The sequence below is a fragment of the Atractosteus spatula genome, chromosome 2 (assembly GCF_055471065.1).
Source record: "Atractosteus spatula isolate fAtrSpa1 chromosome 2, fAtrSpa1.hap1, whole genome shotgun sequence".
Classification (NCBI taxonomy): Eukaryota; Metazoa; Chordata; class Actinopteri; order Semionotiformes; family Lepisosteidae; genus Atractosteus; species Atractosteus spatula.
The window spans coordinates 60,471,425-60,493,790 of NC_142707.1; the positions used below are offsets into that span (position 1 = coordinate 60,471,425).

General features: G+C 38.0%; 1 protein-coding gene and 1 pseudogene across 1 annotated transcript in view; both read left to right on the plus strand.

Moving 5' to 3' along the window:
• The first annotated feature begins 206 nt into the window (after positions 1–206).
• On the plus strand, positions 207–1,516 carry LOC148839984 (uncharacterized; annotated as a pseudogene).
• Positions 1,517–13,950: 12,434 nt separating this feature from the next.
• stum (stum, mechanosensory transduction mediator homolog) overlaps positions 13,951–22,366 on the plus strand; it is a 38,023-nt gene continuing 29,607 nt past the window's right edge. Inside the window, exon 1 of the mRNA XM_088909337.1 lies at positions 13,951–14,326. Within this exon, the coding sequence (XP_088765463.1) occupies positions 14,158–14,326 (169 nt within the window). The 5' untranslated portion in view covers positions 13,951–14,157. The remainder of the gene's footprint in view (positions 14,327–22,366) is intronic.

Here is a 22,366-nt window from a genome sequence, read left to right on the forward strand (position 1 = left end):
GTCCGACCACACTCATCTCTGCTTTTCTCAACAACCTTATGAGACCACTGATTGAAATACTTCCCTCATATATCAAGGATACTAAACATGCCCTCCTACTTTTCAATGATTTCTAATTTCAGGGTCCAGAATGCTACATTTTTAGCATGGATATCACATCTCTCTACTCCATCATTCCCCACAGTTATGGTCTTACAGCCCTTAAGCACATGCTAGACAAATGCACAGTGCTTGATCCACCCACCCACACTCTAGTGCGTCTTGCAGAATTGGTTCTCACACTCAATGCATTCTCATTTAATAACCTTTTTTATCAACAGGTTAGTGGAGTCGCCATGGGCACCAGGATGGGACCTAGCTATACCAATATTTTTGTCGGCTGGGTAGAAGAATGCTTCTTTGCCTCCTATACTGGCTTTGTCCCTGACCTCTACGAGCAATACATTGATAACTGCGTCGGTGCTGCTACATGCTCTAATGACCAGCTAGAGCACCTCCTGCATCAATTCACTAACTCTCACCCATCCCTCAAATATACAGTTAACATATCTTCCACCCCTCTTCCATTTCTAGACATAAATTTATCTATGAACCATTCACGACTCTCCACCTCGGTCTATTACAAACCCACAAATTCACACAGCTATCTCCTGTACAGCTCTTTTCACCCCACTCACACCAAAAACTCTCTCCCTTTTTCACAGTTCCTCAGGCTACGACGACTCTGCAGTGATGACATGGATTTCCAGAACCAAGCACTCAAAATGTATTCTTTTTTAATCAACAGAGGATACCCCACCCATGTTATCGACAGGACCCTCACATGAGCCAAAAGCAGCCCTTGGATCATCAACTCGACCAGGAACTCCCGGTCTCACAACTGCATTCCTGTGGTCCTTCTCTACCACTCTAACACATTTTCTACCCCCAGGACCATTTTTAACAACTATTCCATTTTACAGGGCGATCCCTCCATTGGTACCCTTTTTTCTGACCATTCAATCATCTCATACCGCCGACCATCCAATCTACATAAACTTCTGGTTCACAGCTCCCTTGACCGCACTCGGCAATCATCCCCACCAGGCACCTTCCCCTGCAACAGAACTCGCTGCATCACCTGCAAATACATATCTAACAACACGCCCATTCAATTCCCCTCAGGTCAATTCCGGATCACCCAGACAACATGCTGTACCTCCAGCAACCTCATTTACTGTATCTACTGCAAAAAATGCCCAGCTATCTACGTTGGTGATACTAGAAGGAGACTAGGAGCCCGCTTCAGAGAACATGAAGGCTGTGAAGATGTGAAGATGTGAAGGGCTGTGAAGATTTCTCCAAGCCCATAGTTACTCATTTCACCTCAGACGGCCATGATCACACTGATCTCTCTGTCCTTGTTCTAAAAGAAGGGTTTCTCAACTTCCATAGCAGAAAGACAACAGAAACTAAACTCCTGAAACTAGGTTTACACCATCCCCCTTCTCTCAATGACAGACTTATTTCTGTGTAATCTTCTCTATTCTCATGCAGGTTTTGACTTCACACATCTCTTCACCCCTCTCCACTTTGCACTTCCTGAGTGGCCTCTCTGCCTCTCCTGCCTCCTCCCCTCTCCCAGCTTTTGTTCTTCTGTGCTATTTAATCTTTGATGTCCGCCCTGTCTTTCTCACACCTGAATAAGGCTTCACAGATGAAACGTTGTATTTTCTCTCTTCTCTTTTCAGCATGGAATAAACCTATTACTTGCTCCTTTACAGACTACGGATGCTGACACAGCTACCCACCTGAACTACATAAAACAATATGTACTTTTATAAAACCATTCAGGATAAATACATGAGAGTCTGCCTGGATACAGATGGCAGCTCCTTACATGAGAATTATCAAGCTATAGCAAGTACAAAGAAGCGATACATAAAACAATTTAGTATAAAATCGGTTACACTTATCAGTCTCATTAACATGTTCAACATTCAGATGCTCACAAATAAATACTGCTAAATAAATGAATTAATATCAATATGTGTTAATATAGCAGTTGAAATCTCAAGAATAGTAATGGTGATTATTAAATTATACATCTACATGTATAACATCTATAATCATCTACAAACATGGATTCATAACTTCCTCCCAGAAGGATGAGCAATTGACAGGATCAGTCGTTGCACTGTGCAATTTGTGCTTTGCTGGCTCAATGCCACTCCAATCCTGCAGCAGCTCAAAGTTTGGGGAGAGTGTCGACAAAAGTCCAATCATATTGCTCCATTGATCAAGTGGGCTCACAGCGATAACTAGCTGGTCACAAGGTCCTTCTATAAATTAGACCTCGGGCAGAATTCTGTCTTTATGTATGGTCTTGCTCTCTATCTTGGCTCTTTGGTAGTAAGTCCCAAAGTGGCAGGCATATGGTTCTCAGCCAAGTTGGTTCAGTGGAGATTAGCAGCCTTAGAGGTGATGCACACTGCTTTTTAACTGAGAAAAATATGGTTGGTAATTGGTCAAGATTTCACCAGGTGGAGATTGTTCCCATACCCTGCAGATCCCTGAATAGTGGGACATCTTTTTGGATGATTGATCAAGCCATGTAATGTTTAAGATTATGTCCAGATGTCTATGGTTCTCTGCTAGACATCCAAGGTCCAGCAGTGACATCCATCTTAGAGAGTATTGATACTAGATACTAGTCCTGGGAAAGATTCTTATTCACAAGACAAACTCATCTGTCTTTCTTGCCCACACGCAAAGACCAGTGGCTGAGATCACAAAGAGGGGCTTCTTAGTCAAGTCAAACAAATATTATTAGAAATCTTTAATACACTTAATTCTAAGTGAAGTAATAGGACTTATCTGTACATGTCACAGTACAATAATTCTCCACAGAAGTGACCATTTAAGAAACAAAAAAAATGTTATTCCATTTGTGTTACAGGAAAAGGTTCAAGAAAATTCAGTTTATATTATTTGCATGGTGGAGACATTGCTTAGAGAACATTTCACTACAATGTTCACTACACATTCAAGACAAACTAAATTCCCTTTAGATACAAATGTGGCTATTTTCCTCTCACTGTGTGAGTCATTGTTTCTATATTGTCTGAGTGCATAAGTGAAACCCTCCTTACTGAAGTTATTTCTCATGATTTATTTGTCATGGGCTTGTATTTTGTTCAGTAACAGGTTTGATTCTCAAGCAAAGTGTTAGGTTATGATAAGGGGCTCCAGTGTGTGTTCAATCCATCACACACCTCCCAAGTTGGTTTTGCTGTTTGGATTCAAAGAGCTTGGAATGGCTATGTTGTTTGTGTCTGTGATCTGCAGCTGAAGTGGAAGGAAGAGCTGTCAAATGAAGGCAAGCTAAATGTGGCGTCTGTGCTATGCAGACACAGTTGAGGGCCTTGCATTTTTAGGTCATTGGTGCCCTCCAAATGCCAGACCAGGCCTGAGGTGTCTAGCTTGTCTTCACTGCTGCATTGAAGAAAACAGCTGGAACAAAGTGGTGGTGGCCTTGACCTGGTTGTCCATGCAAGCTTGTCCTCTCACAGGAAGGAACTCTGTCATTAAAGTCACAGCCCTGTCTCTCCACTGATGTACAGAACAGCACATTATAGTGTCCGGGTCAGGCAGGGAGTGACTGTGGCTCTCAAGCAGTTATCCAGTAACACCATTGAGCACAGAGTCAGTGGGATATATTTCAATTTCAGGAAAAGTTTTGACAAGGGTCCTTATGTCTTTTAGGCCCATTGTTGATCTATACCGATTATTTAGATTCTGCCATAGGTTAACAAATTAGTTAAATTTTTAGATTATGTGAAATACAACAGCAAACCAGCAAAAAGATAATTATTTAAAGACTTGCACCTAACCAAAGACCAAGCAGACACTTGGTAAGTTGCCCTTATGGTTAATAATGCACTAATAAGACACTATTTAGAATAGCTGTGCTGTGTTTTTGTCACCAAACAAAAAGAACATTGTATTCTAGAGTTCAAAGAAGGGCAGCAAGAATGGTACCAATCTATCCGGTCTTGAACAAAGGAGACGATTCAAATGTATAAAATTGTAAGGGGTGTACACAGGGGCAACACTGGTGCCTATTTTCTGTTTAATACTGGAATAAGGACGAGAGATTACAATTCAAAAACTAAACCAAAACCTTATTGGAAGCAATCTTAATAACCAATGAAGTAAAAAATTAAGGAGGAAAAAACACTTTATGAAAAAGTTAAAATGGAACAGAACCCAGTGCAGTATTTACGGTATTCTACAAATTATAATTAAGAAGTAAGATATTATCTATAGGCCACTGAAATTCTTCCAACAGTCGCTCAAGACAAGGGTAACGCCCATTGACTGGAAAAGTACTGCTTTTCCATAAAAAGGGTGACAACAATGACCCAAGTAATTATAGACCAGTAAGTATGGCTTCTATCAGTGTTAGGATATGGAACAATAATTAGAACAAAACCTAATATTAAAACATAGACAGTCAAGATGGATTTAAAAATTGAAAGTGTTGCTTCATGAACTTTAGTTCTTCCAAAAAATAAGAACATCAATGGACATTGTGGAGAGCAAAGTCCCGATTAGGGTTAACATTTAATAGATTCCACTGGGGAATAAGCTGCTGATCAGTCATATGACCATTCGCAGGAAGTAAATCGGTCAGGTGACTCTTTAAAAAACAGGAAAAGGAAGCTTCCAGGTTCAGTATGGTGGAGTTGATGCTAGTTGTTGGTGGGGACAGGAGGCAGAACCCCTATGTGCATCACTCACTAGAGGAGAAGGAAAGACCAGGGACCAACGAACTGTGAGTTTGGGACTTTTTGTGTATAGTCTTGGGGATAGAGATCTTGTTACGCCAATCTTACGGCTATGTCAAACCACATATAGAGCATGCAAGAAAGATGACTTCACAAATAAATTGCAGACACAAGGCATTGAAGGTAATCCATGTGTTTACCTTCAATGGTTAATAAATAGAAAACAGTTCAGATAGAGGTGGAATACTCTAGTTGGGATGTAAACAGTGGAGTACCACAAGGTTCCAAATTAGAATCTTTGCTTTCTGTGCTAAAATAGGACTAGTAAACACTATAGAAGCAGCAAATGAAATTCCTAAAGAGTCAAATTCAAGACTGATTACAAATGTGGGAAATATACGGACACCTGCAGAGTATCACATGCAGGTAACAAAAACAAACTATAAATATAATGTAGGCAATGCTGTGTTTGAAGAGTGACTCGATGTTTACATTGAAACATTTATATATTTGTGACAATGTGTGGAAGGAATGGGAAAAGCAGACAGAACATGTGTATTTGAAAGCATAGAATTTTAAATAAAAATACCGCATGTTGAAATTGTACAATGTCCTCATTTAGAATATTGTGCACAATTTTGTTCACCACTTTACAGAAAAGACATACAGTATCTGCTGTGGAATCAGTGAAGAGCAACCAAACATATCCTTTGATTTAAAGGAATCTCCCACACATTTCTAGACTAAGATAACTTGTTTGTACTCTTAAACAGGGAAGAAATGTACAAAGATTCAAGAATTCAAAATCTGAATATTTTTATATATCTATAGATATAGATATAGATATTTTTAGCCTTTAACTAAAAAAGAGAAAATTATGAGGGAACCTGATGCAAGTATTGTCTGATGTAAGTAAATCTTCAAAGGCATCAACGAAGGTAACCCAGCAAACATATTCAGAACCAATAGGGAAAAATGAAACCAGACAACACATGAGGAAATTTCAGGGAGATTATTTAAAACAAATAAAACAAAAGGCACCATTTTGCATAAGGATTTGTGGAGATCTGGATCAGCTCTGCCATTTTATTGAAGCCAAATGCTGATTTGTTTCAAGAAATGGATGGATGAGATCCCCAATCCAATTAACTACTAACAATCAAATGACCAAGATTGGCCAAATGGCCACTTATGCTCACTGAAGTGATATCACTCCAACTATTGCTCAGAAGGCCTTTAATGAGCTTACTGTACAGATGAGGAGCACAAACATTCTTTAAGGATTCCTACCATTACTGGATTTACAGTTAATGAACCACAGATTGAGCCATGGATATAAAAGGATCCTTATGGTATTTTTAGCAAATTTTACATTAGCCCAGTGACAAAACTGTCAATTTGATAAGGATCTGTACTAAGATTCAGATAAGCAGTAAACTAGTTAATCAAGAATGCAAATAAGATCTCTCACACAAAATAAAAAAAATAATGGAGAAGTGGTTTGAAGGGACTCTAAATTAATGCTTTCAGTACTAACTTTAATGCCGCTTACTCGTACTTATACTCTTAAAAACCTAAAACTAGTACACCACAAAGTATAACACACAGTACGCTCATTTCCTGGGTGAACACAGTACGCTCGTTTCCTGAGGCTTGAAAGCAAAGGGATGTTCAAGAAAGCTAAATTGTTGGACCAGTATTGACTCATGTAACAAATCACTGCTGATCCACCAAATGAGGGTGGTACAGAGCTGCAAGTAGGAAAACAATTTAGGTTCTTTTTATTAAAAAAATCTCCCAGCTTTACCAAGGCAGGGACATAAAGATTCATTCTCCACAATTATACTATATGCACTGAAACAACATTTGGTTGTCATTGTTGGTTTTCAGTAGATAAGGCTGTGTGTTGTACAAAGACAAATTGACCAAGACTTGGCTATTATAATGCACTGTTTGCCATAACAGCTCATAATTTACTCCAGCCAATTAGTTCAACTACAGAAGTTGAGCTGCATCCAATCCCACTTTGATTGTTTCCAGAAATTCTAAATTGCTGCCTGCAAGCTTCACCCAGCCAGAATATCTCGGCTTTCAACCAGACCCACTGCAATTTGTCAAATGTTTCATCTTTTGAGACCACACGGTTATTCGGCATCCTGGTCATAATGACACTGCTGTGTGCTCCAAGAGGAGGAGCTTTGTCAGCCTAATGGAGCTGAGATACAATAACAATCCAATGATTCAAATGTGGTATTACTGTAGGTATTGATGTTTGATGTTTATTTCATGAGTAACAAGCCTGATTTATACCAGGAGAAAAAACATTGTTCTAGGGCCCAGGTTTCTCTTGAATGTTTTTTCTCTAGAAGAAAATTGCATTATCAATCGTCATTGCATTTAGCTACAGCAGTAAAAGAAATTTATTTTTTCCATTTTCTTTTTTGCACATGCAGTAAAGGTTATTTTTGCAAAACAAATACATGTAATATTAACAGCCTACAATATTGACACCTTCGCTGCTTGAAACCTAAATACAGCCTCTTATGTTTCTTTATTATATTCTGCTTAATAGGATGTCATCCCTTCATAGTAAGCAGATAGGAGAAACAACAAAACGGGCAGACAAAATTTTAGGATGTACTGTATTGTGAAAAGTGTAGAAGTTACATTGAGGAATACTATGTTACACTAATTCATGTTTTCAGTGCACTGGTAAGGATTAAGAATATTATTTAGAATACTGTGCACACGTATGGTCACTGCTTGGGATCCAGTCCTTTACTCTCAGACTACATTAATTGAATCCTTACAGTCAGTGTTTTGAAGTTAACTCAGTGGGTGCACTCACTATTAAAAGAGAAACATGAACCAGAAGACACAATTGGAAACCCACTGTCTTGCAACAGAATATTGTTAGCCTTTTTGGTTCTCTTCTTGACCTCTCAGGACAGAAGAGACAGATATGAATGGTGGGTCTTCTATACAGTTCATTACTATTTCTTAAAAAGATGATTCCCTAACAATGGCAGCCTACACATTTTCTTCCTTGACAGAAAGGGTCCTTTCTTGATGTTATTTATTTCAAATTATCCATAGTGAGAATCCATCATACCAGGGAGACTGGAGTTTGTCAATCTCTGGAGATCTACTATAGATCATACAAAAACTCTATTATATTGACCCACAGTCCTGGCTACCTACTTTAGACTGTTGTCTCAGAAGCATTTCTCTTCTGTACATTTGGGGGAGCTGTGTAAATGTGTGTGGTGGAGGGAGGACAGGGCCTCTTCCTGTTCTGTATTTCTTTGCTGTGTAATGTTACTGTGTTCAAAAGAAAAACACTCAATCCAAAAAGTAGCTGCCACATGCTTTAATCTTATTGAGAATCAGTATATTCCTTGGAGAATGAGATAGCTCGTGGTATTATTTGATTCAAATGAGATGCTAAAAGCATACAGCTAGTTTGCAAAATTACATGAAAATGAAGGAGTGTTGAATTGATCTACTTTGATGTGTATTTTATGATGGTCTTTGAAGTCAAATTTCATTCTTAATGTTTTTTGTGATAGATGGGGAATTGAATATCTGCACTTTTAGAGCAAGGGTAAAATACTTTCATTTCAAAAACTCCTGAAGGTTGTCAAACAGGAGATTGGTTGTGGGAGTATGGAACCAGCTAGCCAGCCATCTAGTTGAAACCGATATCCTGATTTCAAGAAAAGGCTAGATGAGAACCTTCTATCAATAAGCTACTAATTTCCAAATGGGTAAAATGGGTCAAATGGACAATCGTGTTTAAAACCATTCTTATCTTCATATGTGAAATTATTTCACCTTGGACCTAGGTTTAAATTCTTCTGCAAAGAATTGCACCTCCTGCTACATGGTTTCCAAAGTTACCATACTGCGGAACTGGTTTGGAAAGCTGGTCCAGAGAGAATAGCGACACCTACTGGTCCACCGACACCACTTTCAGCAGCAACCCAACCTGGTCTTCCTTGAGAGTGTCCCATCCCACTACGTCTGAGATCTGATGAGATCAGGATACACAGTGGTAATGTTGCTGCTGTACTGTATATAAGATGGCTAAATGTACCTGTAACTGAGATTTCATCATGGCCACTTAGTACTTTCTGGGATGAATAATTCTCTCAGAAAACTGCAAAACTGCCATAATCTTTTCCAGAATTCTTATGTTCTGGTGGTCTCAACTATAGCTACAGACAGATGTCTCTGGTTAGCACTAGGTGTTCACAGAAGGGGAGGATGACTGGGGTTTTAATACAATGATGTTTTGTTTCGCCCCTGAAGCTAAAGCATACTAACCACTCATTCTTTCTTTCGATCACATAATAAATTATTCTGTGTATTCTAATTGTCATTTCTTTAAATGTGCATGTAAAAGGTATAACTTTATACCTTTTACACTTTGTACCTGTCACGATTGTAGTCCCTCCCCCTTAAGGGTGCTCCGGCTCTTTCACTTCTGACCTGATTTTGTGCGCCTGCCCCTTGTTCTAGCCTCCTTCCAGCCCCCCTTAAAAGCCAGGCGCTGACGTTAATCCGGGATCTGCTCTGGTTTCCGCACCAGGTGAGTCCGGGACCTGGAAGCGCCTGGTCCCATTAAGGTTTTAGTTTCTGTTTCTTGTTCCTGTTCCCGTTCCCGTGCCGGTTCCTGTTTTTTAAATCTTGTTTGTCTTGGATGGACCGCCCGGTTTTGCACTTCTGCCTTTGTTTGGATTCCCCTTTGGACTTTCTCCTGGATTGTTTGCCTCGGCCACACCTCCCCCTTACACCAGTGCACAAAGGACACGCCCCCTGTTTTCATCCCGGTATCTTGCATGACTTCCCACCCCCCGTTTCTTCACTTTTCCCTGGATTGTGTCGTCCGCATAGGGTGCGGAAAGAACGCTTTTGTTACAGTACCTTTTTAATGAATGCAGATAAAATCCACAATTGTCATGCTACTAATTATTCAAATAATCAAGAGTTAGAAGAATAGTCATTATGGTTACATTAATACATTTTTTTTATTTTTGTTACAGTTGTTGAGAGATTGATTATTACAATATATATTTTTAATTATGGACAGCATCTTAAATAAACTTTTTTTTCCTTGAGTAACATTGCATTCTCAATAAAAATGTCAAAATCCTCACATTCAATGCTCTTCAGTAATTTAACTATTTATAGTCTGTATGCATTTATTCTATTCAAAATGAAGATAAATTAGTGAATGGTAATTTATCATTTTAAATCACATGATATATAATTGTACACATAACAGTATTTTTAAAAAATGTCTTTCAATTATTTCTTGATTTTGTAGTTTTCTATTATTGTATAGTTTACAGTAGCTCTGTAGATAATACATTCCACTAAACAAGTATAGAAAATGTTAGCTTCTAAATATGTACCATCTATACCATACATTGAATTGATTCATTTAATGTCTGATTTTTTATTAAATGAAATATATTTCCTGTTATAAGTTTCACACAGTGTCTTCCTTTTTTGTTCCATCATTTCATTTGGTTGTAATTGCGTCTAAGCCTCTTAAAATCAGATATTTAAAAAAGATCACACATTTACCACTTTTCCCACAATCCTTCAGCTCACTGTTGCTAAGAGACATGGCGGTGATAAAGAGTGACTTAGTCTTCAGGGGATCAGATTAATGAATATTTATTGAGTGGCAACAATTGCATTTTCCTAACTCTTCAGGAAAAAACGATTTTTTGATTATTATTAGGAGTAGCAGCAGCATCATCATGATCATCATTTTTTATAGTAAAGTCATGTTCACTAAAAATTCATCATTAGTGATTTCCTTTTTCATTCTTCAATGTACCATATTCCCTCCTCACACTAAAAACATGAAGAATACAAATAAAAAAATCTCACAGCTAAGAGATGTAAGACAAACAATAGGAAAATACTTTTGGGTTGCAGACAAAAACACATACTGTAGGCCTACTCCAAATATTCATAATCATGGACATATGCACCAATTTGTGGACCCAAATGATTCTCATATTTGGGACAAATGTTACAGTGCTTCATTTTAAAAAAAGCCTATTGTTATTCATCTTCAGATATCTACTGCACTCCTCAATGATAAAGGTTAATAACACAGCTTAAGTGATGAAACACAAAACAAAACATTAAATGAAAAAAAAAGAAGCAGGATAAAATGACAATCCACATTTTTAATTTGATATTAAGATACATTTCATAGTAAGCCATATTTATCCACATTTATTTTAATATATTCAAGATCTAGAAAAGAAAACTGCACACCATTCCTGAAAGACACAGGATAAATGTTAACTTATTGTATACAGTACATGAAGACAGGGACCATGGTTGAACTCATTGACAAAAATATATACAAACTGGATTATTAAAATCTTAAAAACATTAACATTATTCTCGTGCTACACATAACAAAAACTAAATATTACAACAAAAAATAAAGCCTTTGTGAGGATGTAACCTCATTTCAGAGTTAATTATCTGTTGCTCATTGGTCCAACACTGAACTGTTTATGTTGTTTATGCCTGCAACCCAATGTATCAGTAATACACTAAAAGACAAAATATAATTACATCCTCCTAAGGGAAATCGTGCAATAAATATACTAGTCCCCTTTGTCTCCAATTTAAATTAGGTAATGGTAATGATCTGATGTGTGGATAAAAACAAATTCAAATTTCCTTAATTTGGTGCATGGATGTCTCAGCCCTCTAAAAGTTATATACTGTATTAAGGATAAGTATCATTCGAAAGATGCTATGAATGGTCTCTATTTCACTGCTAGACAGCCAAACACAAAGCTCGCACCCACATAACCAGAGACCATCCTGAACCACAGACCACAGCAAGTTGTCACAGCCCTTGAGGCATCACTGGACAGCTTCCTCACAAGCACTTTAGACAAGTGTATCAGTGCGCAAGGATGTCAGACTCATTAGGAGGTACCAGTAACCCCTACATGTATTCATGACATCTGTTACTTCACAATCAATGTGACTGTGACATCGGTCTTTGTGGGGTGTGGTTGTTGCCTCTCCTCTCTTCTTATTTCACTGAGAAATGAAAACAATATATTTGCCATATTGGCTCTCTGTATGCAGAATTCCACAAAACATATGACATAAATGTATGAGTACAATACAGTACCTTCATATTCAGTTTTTGCTAAATGACCAGAATATAGACCTTTAAGACCAGGCACTTTGCTTTGAATTACAATTTGGTCTAGATTTTACCTCAGCTGTTGTAGTTTCTCCTATTTGCCTTTAATCACCAAAAGTGCACTTGACATGCATTTGAAATGCGGTTACTCTGTCTGCCTGTTGGGCTCACTCTCTGTCACAGGGTGAGAAGCTCAACTATCTGAGAGAAGCTCAATAAGAAGTACCATTCCTCAGGGATGAGCCAGTTCAGAGGGATAGAGCTCCTGGTGTTGACACCTTCCGGGAGGTTCCACATCCCACTGAGAGGACCCAGGACACACAGAAGGGACTACATCTCTCAGGTGGACTGGGAGTACTTAGGATTTTCCCAGGAGGGCTGAAGCCCATGGCAGAGGGACACGATATCTGGTCTTCCCTACTGAGACTTTCTGTGACCCCCACCAGGGCAAGAGGACTGCAAATGACTCGCCTCAGAGTCTATTAATTAATCCAGCTTTAGAATATAACTTCTACAGGAACCACATGATTAGCAGCTGTAAAGTGCATGTCTACTGTACATCTCACTCAGAAGGAAAAGATTTCTACAGGGCTGACAACAAACTGAAATAAACTGAGCTGTAATTTAAAAACATGTTCAAATCTACTCATGCGTTCTCCCAGCATCTGTCTGTGTGTTATGCAGGTGCTCAGCTTTTTTTCACTAAGCTCAAAGACATGCTGTCCAGGTTAGTTGTGGTCTCGAAATTCCCCCATACAGTATGTGTGTGAGTGAAGGCGTGTGTGTGTCCTCTGATGGACTGGTATTCCCCTGGTGTAGTCTCGCCCAGTGCCAGCCAGGTCAAACTCCGGCTCATTGTGACCCCCTAGTGACAAAGCGGTCATTGAGCTTGTCTGGTGTAAATCTAGTGACCCTCTCTCCAGTTTCAGATTCTGAATTGCTATGAAAACAGGCCAGGTGCTAGGAAGAGACCTCTGGACTCAACCTCCTGAAGTCCAAAATTGACTAATATAAAAAATGAATTTTGACCCCTTGCCCCAGAAAAGCTAATAATGCCACCCCATGCCACCCTCTCCCAAGCATGTAAGAGCTGCCCCAGAAACCAAACATGTCCTGCTGTTAGCATTCACTCCTGAAAAACAGCATCAATTTCACAGACTATAACACGTAACAGAGTGCCTGAGAATAAAACACATTCACACAAAACATATACAGCAAAACGTGTTTGGTTTGATAAGCACTTTCATGGAAGAATTAAATCGGTGATTCCAACAGTCATTTTCATGTTTGAAGAAATCTGGATCCAAAACCTCGAACAGAGTCTTCCAACTTCTCATTCCACTCTGGAATACTTTGGGGTACACTACAGAGTGTATGATATACAGTAGATGAGAATAAATATTGTAAGCAGCAATACAGGAAAAGCAGACAATCTCTTAGCTCCCACAATTGATCTACTGTAGTGGCCCATATTTACCTATGTAGACACACTCTTATTCCTCTATCAGTGTAAGAATACGGCTGGGATTAGCCTCTTTCCATTTATGGAAAACAATCATGCTGTATGATCCACTCAACATTTCAACTATAGCAAGTACATGAAGATTAAACAGGTTTGACTAATGTGGACAGGCAGTGTTTCACTGTCCGTGAAGTCTGATGCACTTCCTGTAGTTCAACAGAGCTTAATTTCATTTAATTTCGTTTCTATTTAAAATAAATTATTGTGAACACAATAATTTAATCACGACAGGGCAATAATGTCGGAAAAGTTATGATTGAATCTGTATCGTGAACCGCGTAATTTAGACCTGCAACCCTACTCGCACCCCCTTCGGTCCAACATTTTTTGTTTTTTAAACCTTGAAACTCAAGTGATCCACTCACACTGATTCCTCGGGAAAGGAGGAGCTATTTTTATATCCCCTGTGATTGCTCAGTGGGACACTGTCGCTTTAAATTTGTCAAGCAAAACTAAATCCATTCCGCTGGCGGTTCGCAAATCTGTGCAAAGAGAAACGCAGGGAGAGTACAGTATCGAAAACGCACAATCCAGTTTGCAGTCGGGTTGGGTAGCTTCTTGGAAGCGGATCCCACCCAGTAGAGCCGAGAGGCAACCGCGGAATCTGTACAACAGGTTGTGAGGGGAAAACATAACGTCTTATCTTCTCGCAGTGTTTCACTTTAAAGATGGACCAGAAAGACACAGAGATGAATGAGAAGGGACTGTCTTCCTCGACCAGTGGAGTTGTGGTCCAAGTCAGGGAGAAGAAGGGACCTCTCCGAGCTGCTATTCCTTATATGCCTTTTCCAGTTGCAGTGATCTGTTTGTTTCTCAACACTTTTGTACCCGGACTAGGTGAGTTGCTTGAAGTAGTCATTTATCGGCGTATAATGTGTTTTAATTTACTGTTTACCCACAAAGATCATCTTCTCTTTTCTGTATAATGTGGAGGAATCATTTCCAGTGTGAAACCAAAAAGTTTTCCTGCTGTGAAAAGAAATGTTTGATTTGGTCGATATAATATGATTACTACACGTGTTGCTACTACGAGTCCTAAGACTTTTATCATCCAACTTATCGAAGGTAAAGAAGTTGCATTTTCAGAGTATGCAAACTATTTTCATTGTTCTTTTACGTTGAAAAATGGATGTGATAACCAGTAGTTTCCGAGTGTGTTAAAGTGCCCTTGCATGTTTGACTAAAGGAACAAATATTTATGGGAAAATGTTTATTATTATTATTATTATTATTATTATTATTATTATATAATATACACTGTGAACGGGTTGAGGGGTGGCAATGCGCTTAGCTACAGTATGCTACCTCATGCCCGTTAGGTGCAGGGTTTTATTCTAGAGAGTTTGCATTTTCTCCCCGCTGTTATTTTGGAGTTTCTCTTTGTGTTCCGGATTCGGCCCACCTTTCTAAAACATGCTGGCCGGCAAAATTCGGTTAATGTATCTAAACCAGTCGGATGTGTATTATCCGTGATGGACTGGCGTCCCGTGCAGAGTGTACTGTCAGGGTGTAAATCTGTCTTGCACCTTACCTCTGCAGAGTCGGCTCCGGCTCGCCGCAACCCTACAGTATATGAAGCAGCACAGAAAACTGCGTTTGAAAACTCAAAAAATATGTACTGTACTGTATGTGTTACGGATGTTTACGACTGTATGGCAATTAAACGAATATTCATAATAACAGTAGCCACAGAAAACTAAAGACTGATATTTTTTTCGAACCCACAGTATATGAGTTTGATGTTTTACTTGGGACGTTTGTCTTTGGGTTTAGCTTTTCGTAGGGGGTAATTTAGTCATTTCCATAGAAAAGGGCTCATTTCGTTATTGTCAAGGCTTGAAAAACAAGATGCATCTGATTCTACTGAATTATCAACTAATATTGTTGCGTTTACTCAGGTTCACTAAGAAAGTACCTACTAAAGAAAGAAAGAGACAGGCATACCGATCTGAAAGAACTGGTCAGACGATCTTGTTCTGGGGTAGTCGATTCTAATTCCAACTTCTTCTGACTGCTGCAGGTTTTTGTACAACTTCGAACTTAATTGCATAATTCAGCTAATTATTTGAATAAGAACGCACATCTCATGTTTTAGACGTGTTAATTATTTGCTAATTTGCTAATTAAAAGTACCTCTAAATCCTGCAGGATGTCAGATTTCCAGAACCAGATTTGACTGCCTCTGGCTAGTTGCTTTTTCTGGGTATGTTTACAGTACTTCCCAAAACAATGTGAGCAGACAGCACTGTCTTTTCTTTTAGCTTAGGGATGCAACAAACACATAACATAAAAAGGACGTGTTTATGCAACCCTTTTAAGTTTGTTTCAAGGAGAATAATAGCAACAGGTTTAAAGGTTCAAACGGAGGGTTCTGTTTTATCTCTCAGCTAAGTCTAGTCCAGTGGCTTTAAGGGAGTTGCTGTTTTTATCATTTGCAATTTTTTTAAACATTCCACAGTGATAACAAATAATCTCTTTCACTCATACAGAATTAGATTGGGTCCTTTTACTGGACTTGGAATTTGATAAGTCAGGGTCTCATCTAATTGTCTTTCTGAGGTGTGCAAGTGATCGGGGTGTGTGAGCTCTATTAATGAGTTTTACTGTAGTTGGCACTTGTTCCAGCTGTACCATGATCTGCCATGATATCCTGTTTATCCTGTTGTATTTTCAAATGTGATGTAAAGATGCTTCAACTTACCTTTATTTGTTAAAATGTTAAAAGTCACAGTGTTTTGACTGCAAGCTCTTTGTCTGATTATAGCACTTGGGATCACTCTCACATTACTGTGCATTTCCACCACCAACCAATACAACTCTCTGCCTAGTGGCATTTCCCCTCTACTGTAATCGATGGTTCCGTACCTGCATGTGATTTACTGCTCAATGGGCACCGTTTTCACTGGTTTATTTCTGCACAGTCTTTGCACTTCCAACATGTGTCTGCTTCACAGTTTTTTTTGTCCTATTCTTAATTTTCTCTGTTTTGAAATGATTTTTTCTGTACGTTTTATGTACTGTTATATATTTTGTACGTCACCTTGTGTTTGCACCTAATCTTCAGTAAAGACTTTTTAAAGTTGTGATTAGGACCCTCTCTGTCTGCTTCTTTTGGCTTTGATCACTGTATACAGTATATCAAGTGTGCTGTTTACAGTCCAGTATTTAACAGAGCAAGAGATTCTGGACCATGGACCACGAACTGTCTATTCACCAAAGAATGGCAGGAAGAAATTGTATGCTGTTGTGAGGTTTTGGGTGAGTGAAAAGAAAAAGAAATACATTTGGACGATTACATTTTGGACCTAAGAAGAGAGGCTGTGCTGACTAATATGCTGTGGCATACAGTACGGCTGTCTGTTACCAGTTCCAAGAAGGGGGTGGATTAACTGGAGTGGAAGCACTGAAACATTCATCATCTCTAGCAAAAAGAATTAAGGTGCCAGAGTGAAGAACAGAAACAGCTTCAGTGAGACAGTGAGCAGCAACAGCAGAACAGCAGTGCTACAAACCTCTTGGACTAGCAATGCCAATCTCTGTCAGCTCACATGACGATTATGTCAGATCTCCAACTATTTGCTACTGTACATGATCTAAGTCAGGGGTTCCCAACCGGGGGTTCACGAGAATGTGATGGAAACGTCAATGTCAAATTCATTTCAATTTAAAATATATATATTTTTTAAAGTAAAATATATTTCATTAAAACAATCAAATGTAACGCTTTACCGTGACTTTATATGCAAAAACCAACAACAGAGTTAGCTGATAGAATTAGCCTAATTGTTGAATGTCATGTGATCGTACGTTGTTAGCACGTCTTAATCCTACGTGATCATGCGTATCAAAATGGACAGATTCATGGTTAGTAAAAGAAAATCACCAGGAGAAGGCCCAAGTCAGACAAAAGCACCAACGCTCAGTAAGTAGAGCAAGGAGAATTTGGATTCACCTGCACTGACAGTGACAAGGCTAAACCTCTGCCTAGATGCATGATTTGTTTGGAGCAGCTTTCAAACAAAAGTATGAAACCAGCTTTCTTGAAAAGACATTTGGAAACAAAACTTCCAAACCTGGCCACAAAACCAGCTGAATATTTAAAGGCAAAGTTAGCCAATTTAAAACAGCAGCAGGTCATTACCAGTGCAAATGGCCATTGTGTGAGCTTTAAATGTTTGTTTTGAGCTGTTAAATAGTCCTATTAATAAATAACAAGGTAATAATAACAATAAGAAAAACAACAGAAGTAATATTAATATTTTACAAAGTGAAAAGAAGCATGTTAAGAGGGTTGTTATTAACATTTTTTGAAAGGTTTGATTTAGTTTTTTCTACATTTATTGAAAGGTTTGATTTAGTTAAAATCTCAAGGGGGTACTTGAGGCAAATAATTTAGGTCTAAGGGGTTCAGCTGACAAAAAACATTATATTTGCACTGTAACCACATGAGGGAGCATATGAGTTCACATCAGAAGAATTTTGTTCTTACGTCTAAGAGTAATGCCATGTTTTCAGCCAACAGGCAGCCAATTAACATTTTATACTGTAGTTTTCATTTTGTGTCCACCCAGTGTGGAATTACCAGTTGTTTCTTTACATTGCGGCTAACAGCAGTGACTGTAACCACTTGAGGAGAATGAGGACCCGCACACCCGTTGAACTGTTCGTCTTTGGACATACAGACTGTACAGTAAGCTCCACAGTGTCTTACAGGAGAAACAATGCCAATTGCAGGAGCAGTGCTTCTGTCACTGAGGTCAGTACAAGTTGGCAGGCCCCTGAGACGTTCATGTTTCGTCGAGAGAGCTTGGGCTGACGAATCCCAGTTCCAGCCCCATTGCGGCTCTTCCAGTTATGTGCTGCCAGTTTGAGGAGTCCTGGTCAGTGACTTGAGCCGGACTGAAACGTAAAGACTCAGGGTAAACAATAAGCAGCATTTGTGATTGATAAAGCCAGTTTGCTTTAAAACTTGTTTTGACTGTTTCTTTCTGTATTAAAAAACCCACAATGCTGCAATGTTAACCAGTAATTATAAATTAATTATTTGTACAATCAGAGGAGATTAAAACATATAGTTTATTAAATGGGGATTTAATGGCCTTACAAGACTGTGTACACTGATGAGCTGTCTTCCTCAAAGTCTGCAGACCCATTCCAATATACCATACTCTTCTCACTGTGTAAATGAATGATCTTATCTATCTGTTCTGCGAAACTGTATTAACCGTAGTTAATTTTTCGGTATCCATTTCTGTATCACACACTAACACTAGATTTAAGCTCTTGTTGGTTGAAGTGTTTTATTGAAAAACCTTTGAACTGCTAGATATTAGCAATTTCCATTAGCAAACTTTTGTTTCTCTTTCATTTCTGACCAGTGTAGTCATCTGTGAGCAGTAGATCCAGTATATCAGTATCATATCAATATTCTGTACATAATACAATGTATAATAAGAAAAAAAAACTTCTTGAGTATTACTACATTTGAGTGTCGAAAAACATAACAATACACATTTGCCTGTAACAGAGCCAGCATAATGCTAATATGTTGTAAACTCTGTTTCTATTAAAAACAAATGTTTAGTAATATCCAACATTATCACTAGTTTAAGATAAAAAAAACAGAAAAACTGGTTAAAGATTGGTATAACACCACAGGCAAATTACTGCCTTACCATAGGTATGTATTTGATTGTACTGCAATCTAATACAATTAACAAAAATTAACAAAAATATTTGGTAATACTTAATGGCACAATTCAGACATTTTTTGTATATTAGGCTTCCTCAGTCAGATGTTCGTTTTGATATTGCGATCAATCCAGAGTTGAAAACATATAAATTATATAGAGTGCTATAAAAAAGCAATGATGAAAATGAATATCAAATTATTACCAGTAAGTGGACAAAAGACCCAAAAGGAAGGCGGTCTAAGAGAAATCCCCATCCAGTTAAAAATAAAATACATTTTCTTTTATTATTTTCTTGTTGCCCCTTTTCCCTTCTTTGTGAAATGCCTTCATATTTGTAGATGTCTGTGAAGGATGCAGGAATTGAACAGCTACAGTAAATGTAATGAAATGTCACACTGAAAAATTGATATCACTGTGATTGTCAAAGACAAATCAGACAAATTGAACTGCTTCAAAGTGATGCACTCTTAAGCATATTCAATGTAATGTAACAATGATATTAATGCAAGTTTTTTTAAGGTCAGGCTACTTTTAGTAAAACTATGCTTTTATGAATGAAAGTCTGATAACATACTGTGGTGACAACATGCTTTACAATTTTATTTTAGAGTTAACCTCCAACTTCAACACAAGATCTTTGTTTTGACAGGTTTTGTTATATTTTCTCTTTCTTCATTCACCCTTGACTTTAGTTTTTCCTTGCTGTTTCCAAATTACAAAGTGATGATTTTAACACCACAACCCACAGAGAGTTTCTAAACTTGTCTTTCTCTGAGTCAATGGTGCCACCATGACTTAAAAAGAATGAAGTATGCAAAAAAACAAGAGTTTCGAGGTAATCCGTTTTTGTAGATAGATTGAATGTAGATAAAAATGTAACACTTAAGTAAATCAATCTACATAATCTGGAGAAGCTCGAAATATTTTCAGTTATGCTACATGCTATATAAATGTGTTTTTATTCATACTGGACATAGTGTCATATGTAAGAGTATGGAAGTGAGCAAAGGGCATCGTGGTTGTATTTGCTTTATTCCTTGTGTACAATAAACAAATGCTTTAAAAATAAATTATCAGATTGAAAGTAAATAGTGACACAAACTGCCTACACATCTTATACCTTCAAATAAGGTTCAGCTAAATTTCAAGTGAAAAACTACTACAAGCAAAAAAAAAAAACACTGCTCCTGTAAAAAAATAAAGACTTTTTACATACTGTATCATCATTTTTCCTGGATTTGCTCCTTTCAGCCTTTGCAGTTACAGTACATACAGAAAACAAGAAAAAAGCTTTGACCTGGATCAACAAGCTTTGAATACCAGCCTGCATGTGTCTTGTACACTGTAAGAGACACGTTTCCATTATTAATTTGCAGAATGTTGCCGTGATGTGCCATTCCACTGGCATGAAGTCATTCATCACTCAGAGAGTGGAAGAAATGTAATTCCTTATTGGCCATTCAATCACTCCATGACCTGTCATTGAGAGAAATAAGAGACTAACAGGGTTCACGCCCATTAATACAGCAGGCTTTTTTGGAACAGTGCAATCAGACAACTAGCCGGTAGTGCCTTTTCTAATCACAGAATATATAATGTCTGAAGATGTCTTTTTATAAGCCTGGTATAAAAAGATGTCTTTTTACAAGCCAGTTATGTTTCTTTTTATTGCTGTTTTGCCTGATTCCCATTTTCTTGTGATCCCAATAATCTGCCCCTGTGTAATTTACAAACATTAATCTCAAGGGGTTTCTGTTGTCAAGTCTTATCGTGAAACTTTTGTTTCAAACGCTACACTTTTTTACTGTCATGCCAGCCAGATTAGCTCTTGGTCTCTTTATCAATTCATAAATATGGGTCTTCAGATTATAATAGAGGGGTTTCCCAAAACATGAGTTTCATCTGAGGGAAAGGAGAATCCATCAGCCACTCCTTAAGCAAGTAATAATTGTGATGAAATAGAAAGCTAATATAAAGGCCTGGTTTCATCAGTTTTTTGTTCTTCACAAATGTAAAATACACTGTTTGATTAATAAACTGCATGGCTTTAATATTTACACTTATATCTTTAACCAGGCCCTGAAAAAAACAGTGTTTTTGAAGTGTTTTACACATAACCGTACCTTTAATGAAGGAAATGTTCTGAGTAATCAACTGTAAAACGCCAAAATGTCTAACTGTGAGAATAATTAGGTTAATTTCAAAGTGATGAACTGAAAATATTTACTTTTGCTACTGTGTCAGTGTCACAAATCTCGAAGCTTCATCTCTTAAATAGAAAACAATCAGCCTTATCAGCTGCCTTCAGGAAAAGTGTATGTTTTTATGATTATTTCATTTAAAAACAAACAAAAAAATCAGTAAAATAGAGTGCACTGTTACTGGCAGTTTTATAGTCTTTCCCACAGCCTAGAATCTCTAAATCTTCATTAATTTCATTTTCCAGTTAGAGAAAGATCACATCCTTTCTTATTTTAAGTTCTGTACTGATTCTTGGCCAGACATAAACAAAAGTAAACATTCGCTGGGCCCAATGCTCTGCTCCACTGTGGCAAGGCATTTCCTGTGTCATTCATTAAAGTCTTCAGTTGAACCGATTTTGGACTCCAAAAATGTAGTGCAAGTGTCCTGTCTTTTCAGTAAGTGACTTTTTCTTAGAGGGCTGTCTTAGAATATTTACTTAAATAATATTCTTAACTAATATTATTAAATTAATATAAACCACGGTATTGGCACAGGAGTGACAAACAAAACCCCCCAGTAGTGCACTGTATTAATTAATTTATGTTTGCTTGTGGTTTTAGCACAAAACAGGTAGAGTAAGTAACGAGTTTGCCACAGAGACTTTACAGAATTATATTGCAACAGTTGACCTTGTGGGTGCAGGGAGGAGAGGAAAACAAAAGATAAAGCTTTGGAACTCCCAGGACTTGCAGTGTGTTTAAACCCCCACCCCCACCCCCCTACAGGCAATGTGTTTGTAGTACAGTACATACTTTGTAATTAGCCATGAACAATCTCTGCTATGTCAAGGGTAGAGCTCCTGATGTCCTGGATTTGTTGTCAGATGGCAGGATCTCTACCCTTGACGTAGTAGAGTCGTAGTAAAGTAGCCCAGGTTTCCTGGGTCTTACATCTTGAGTAGTGTTTTAGGTTCTGATGTCACGGGTCTTCAGGACATGTG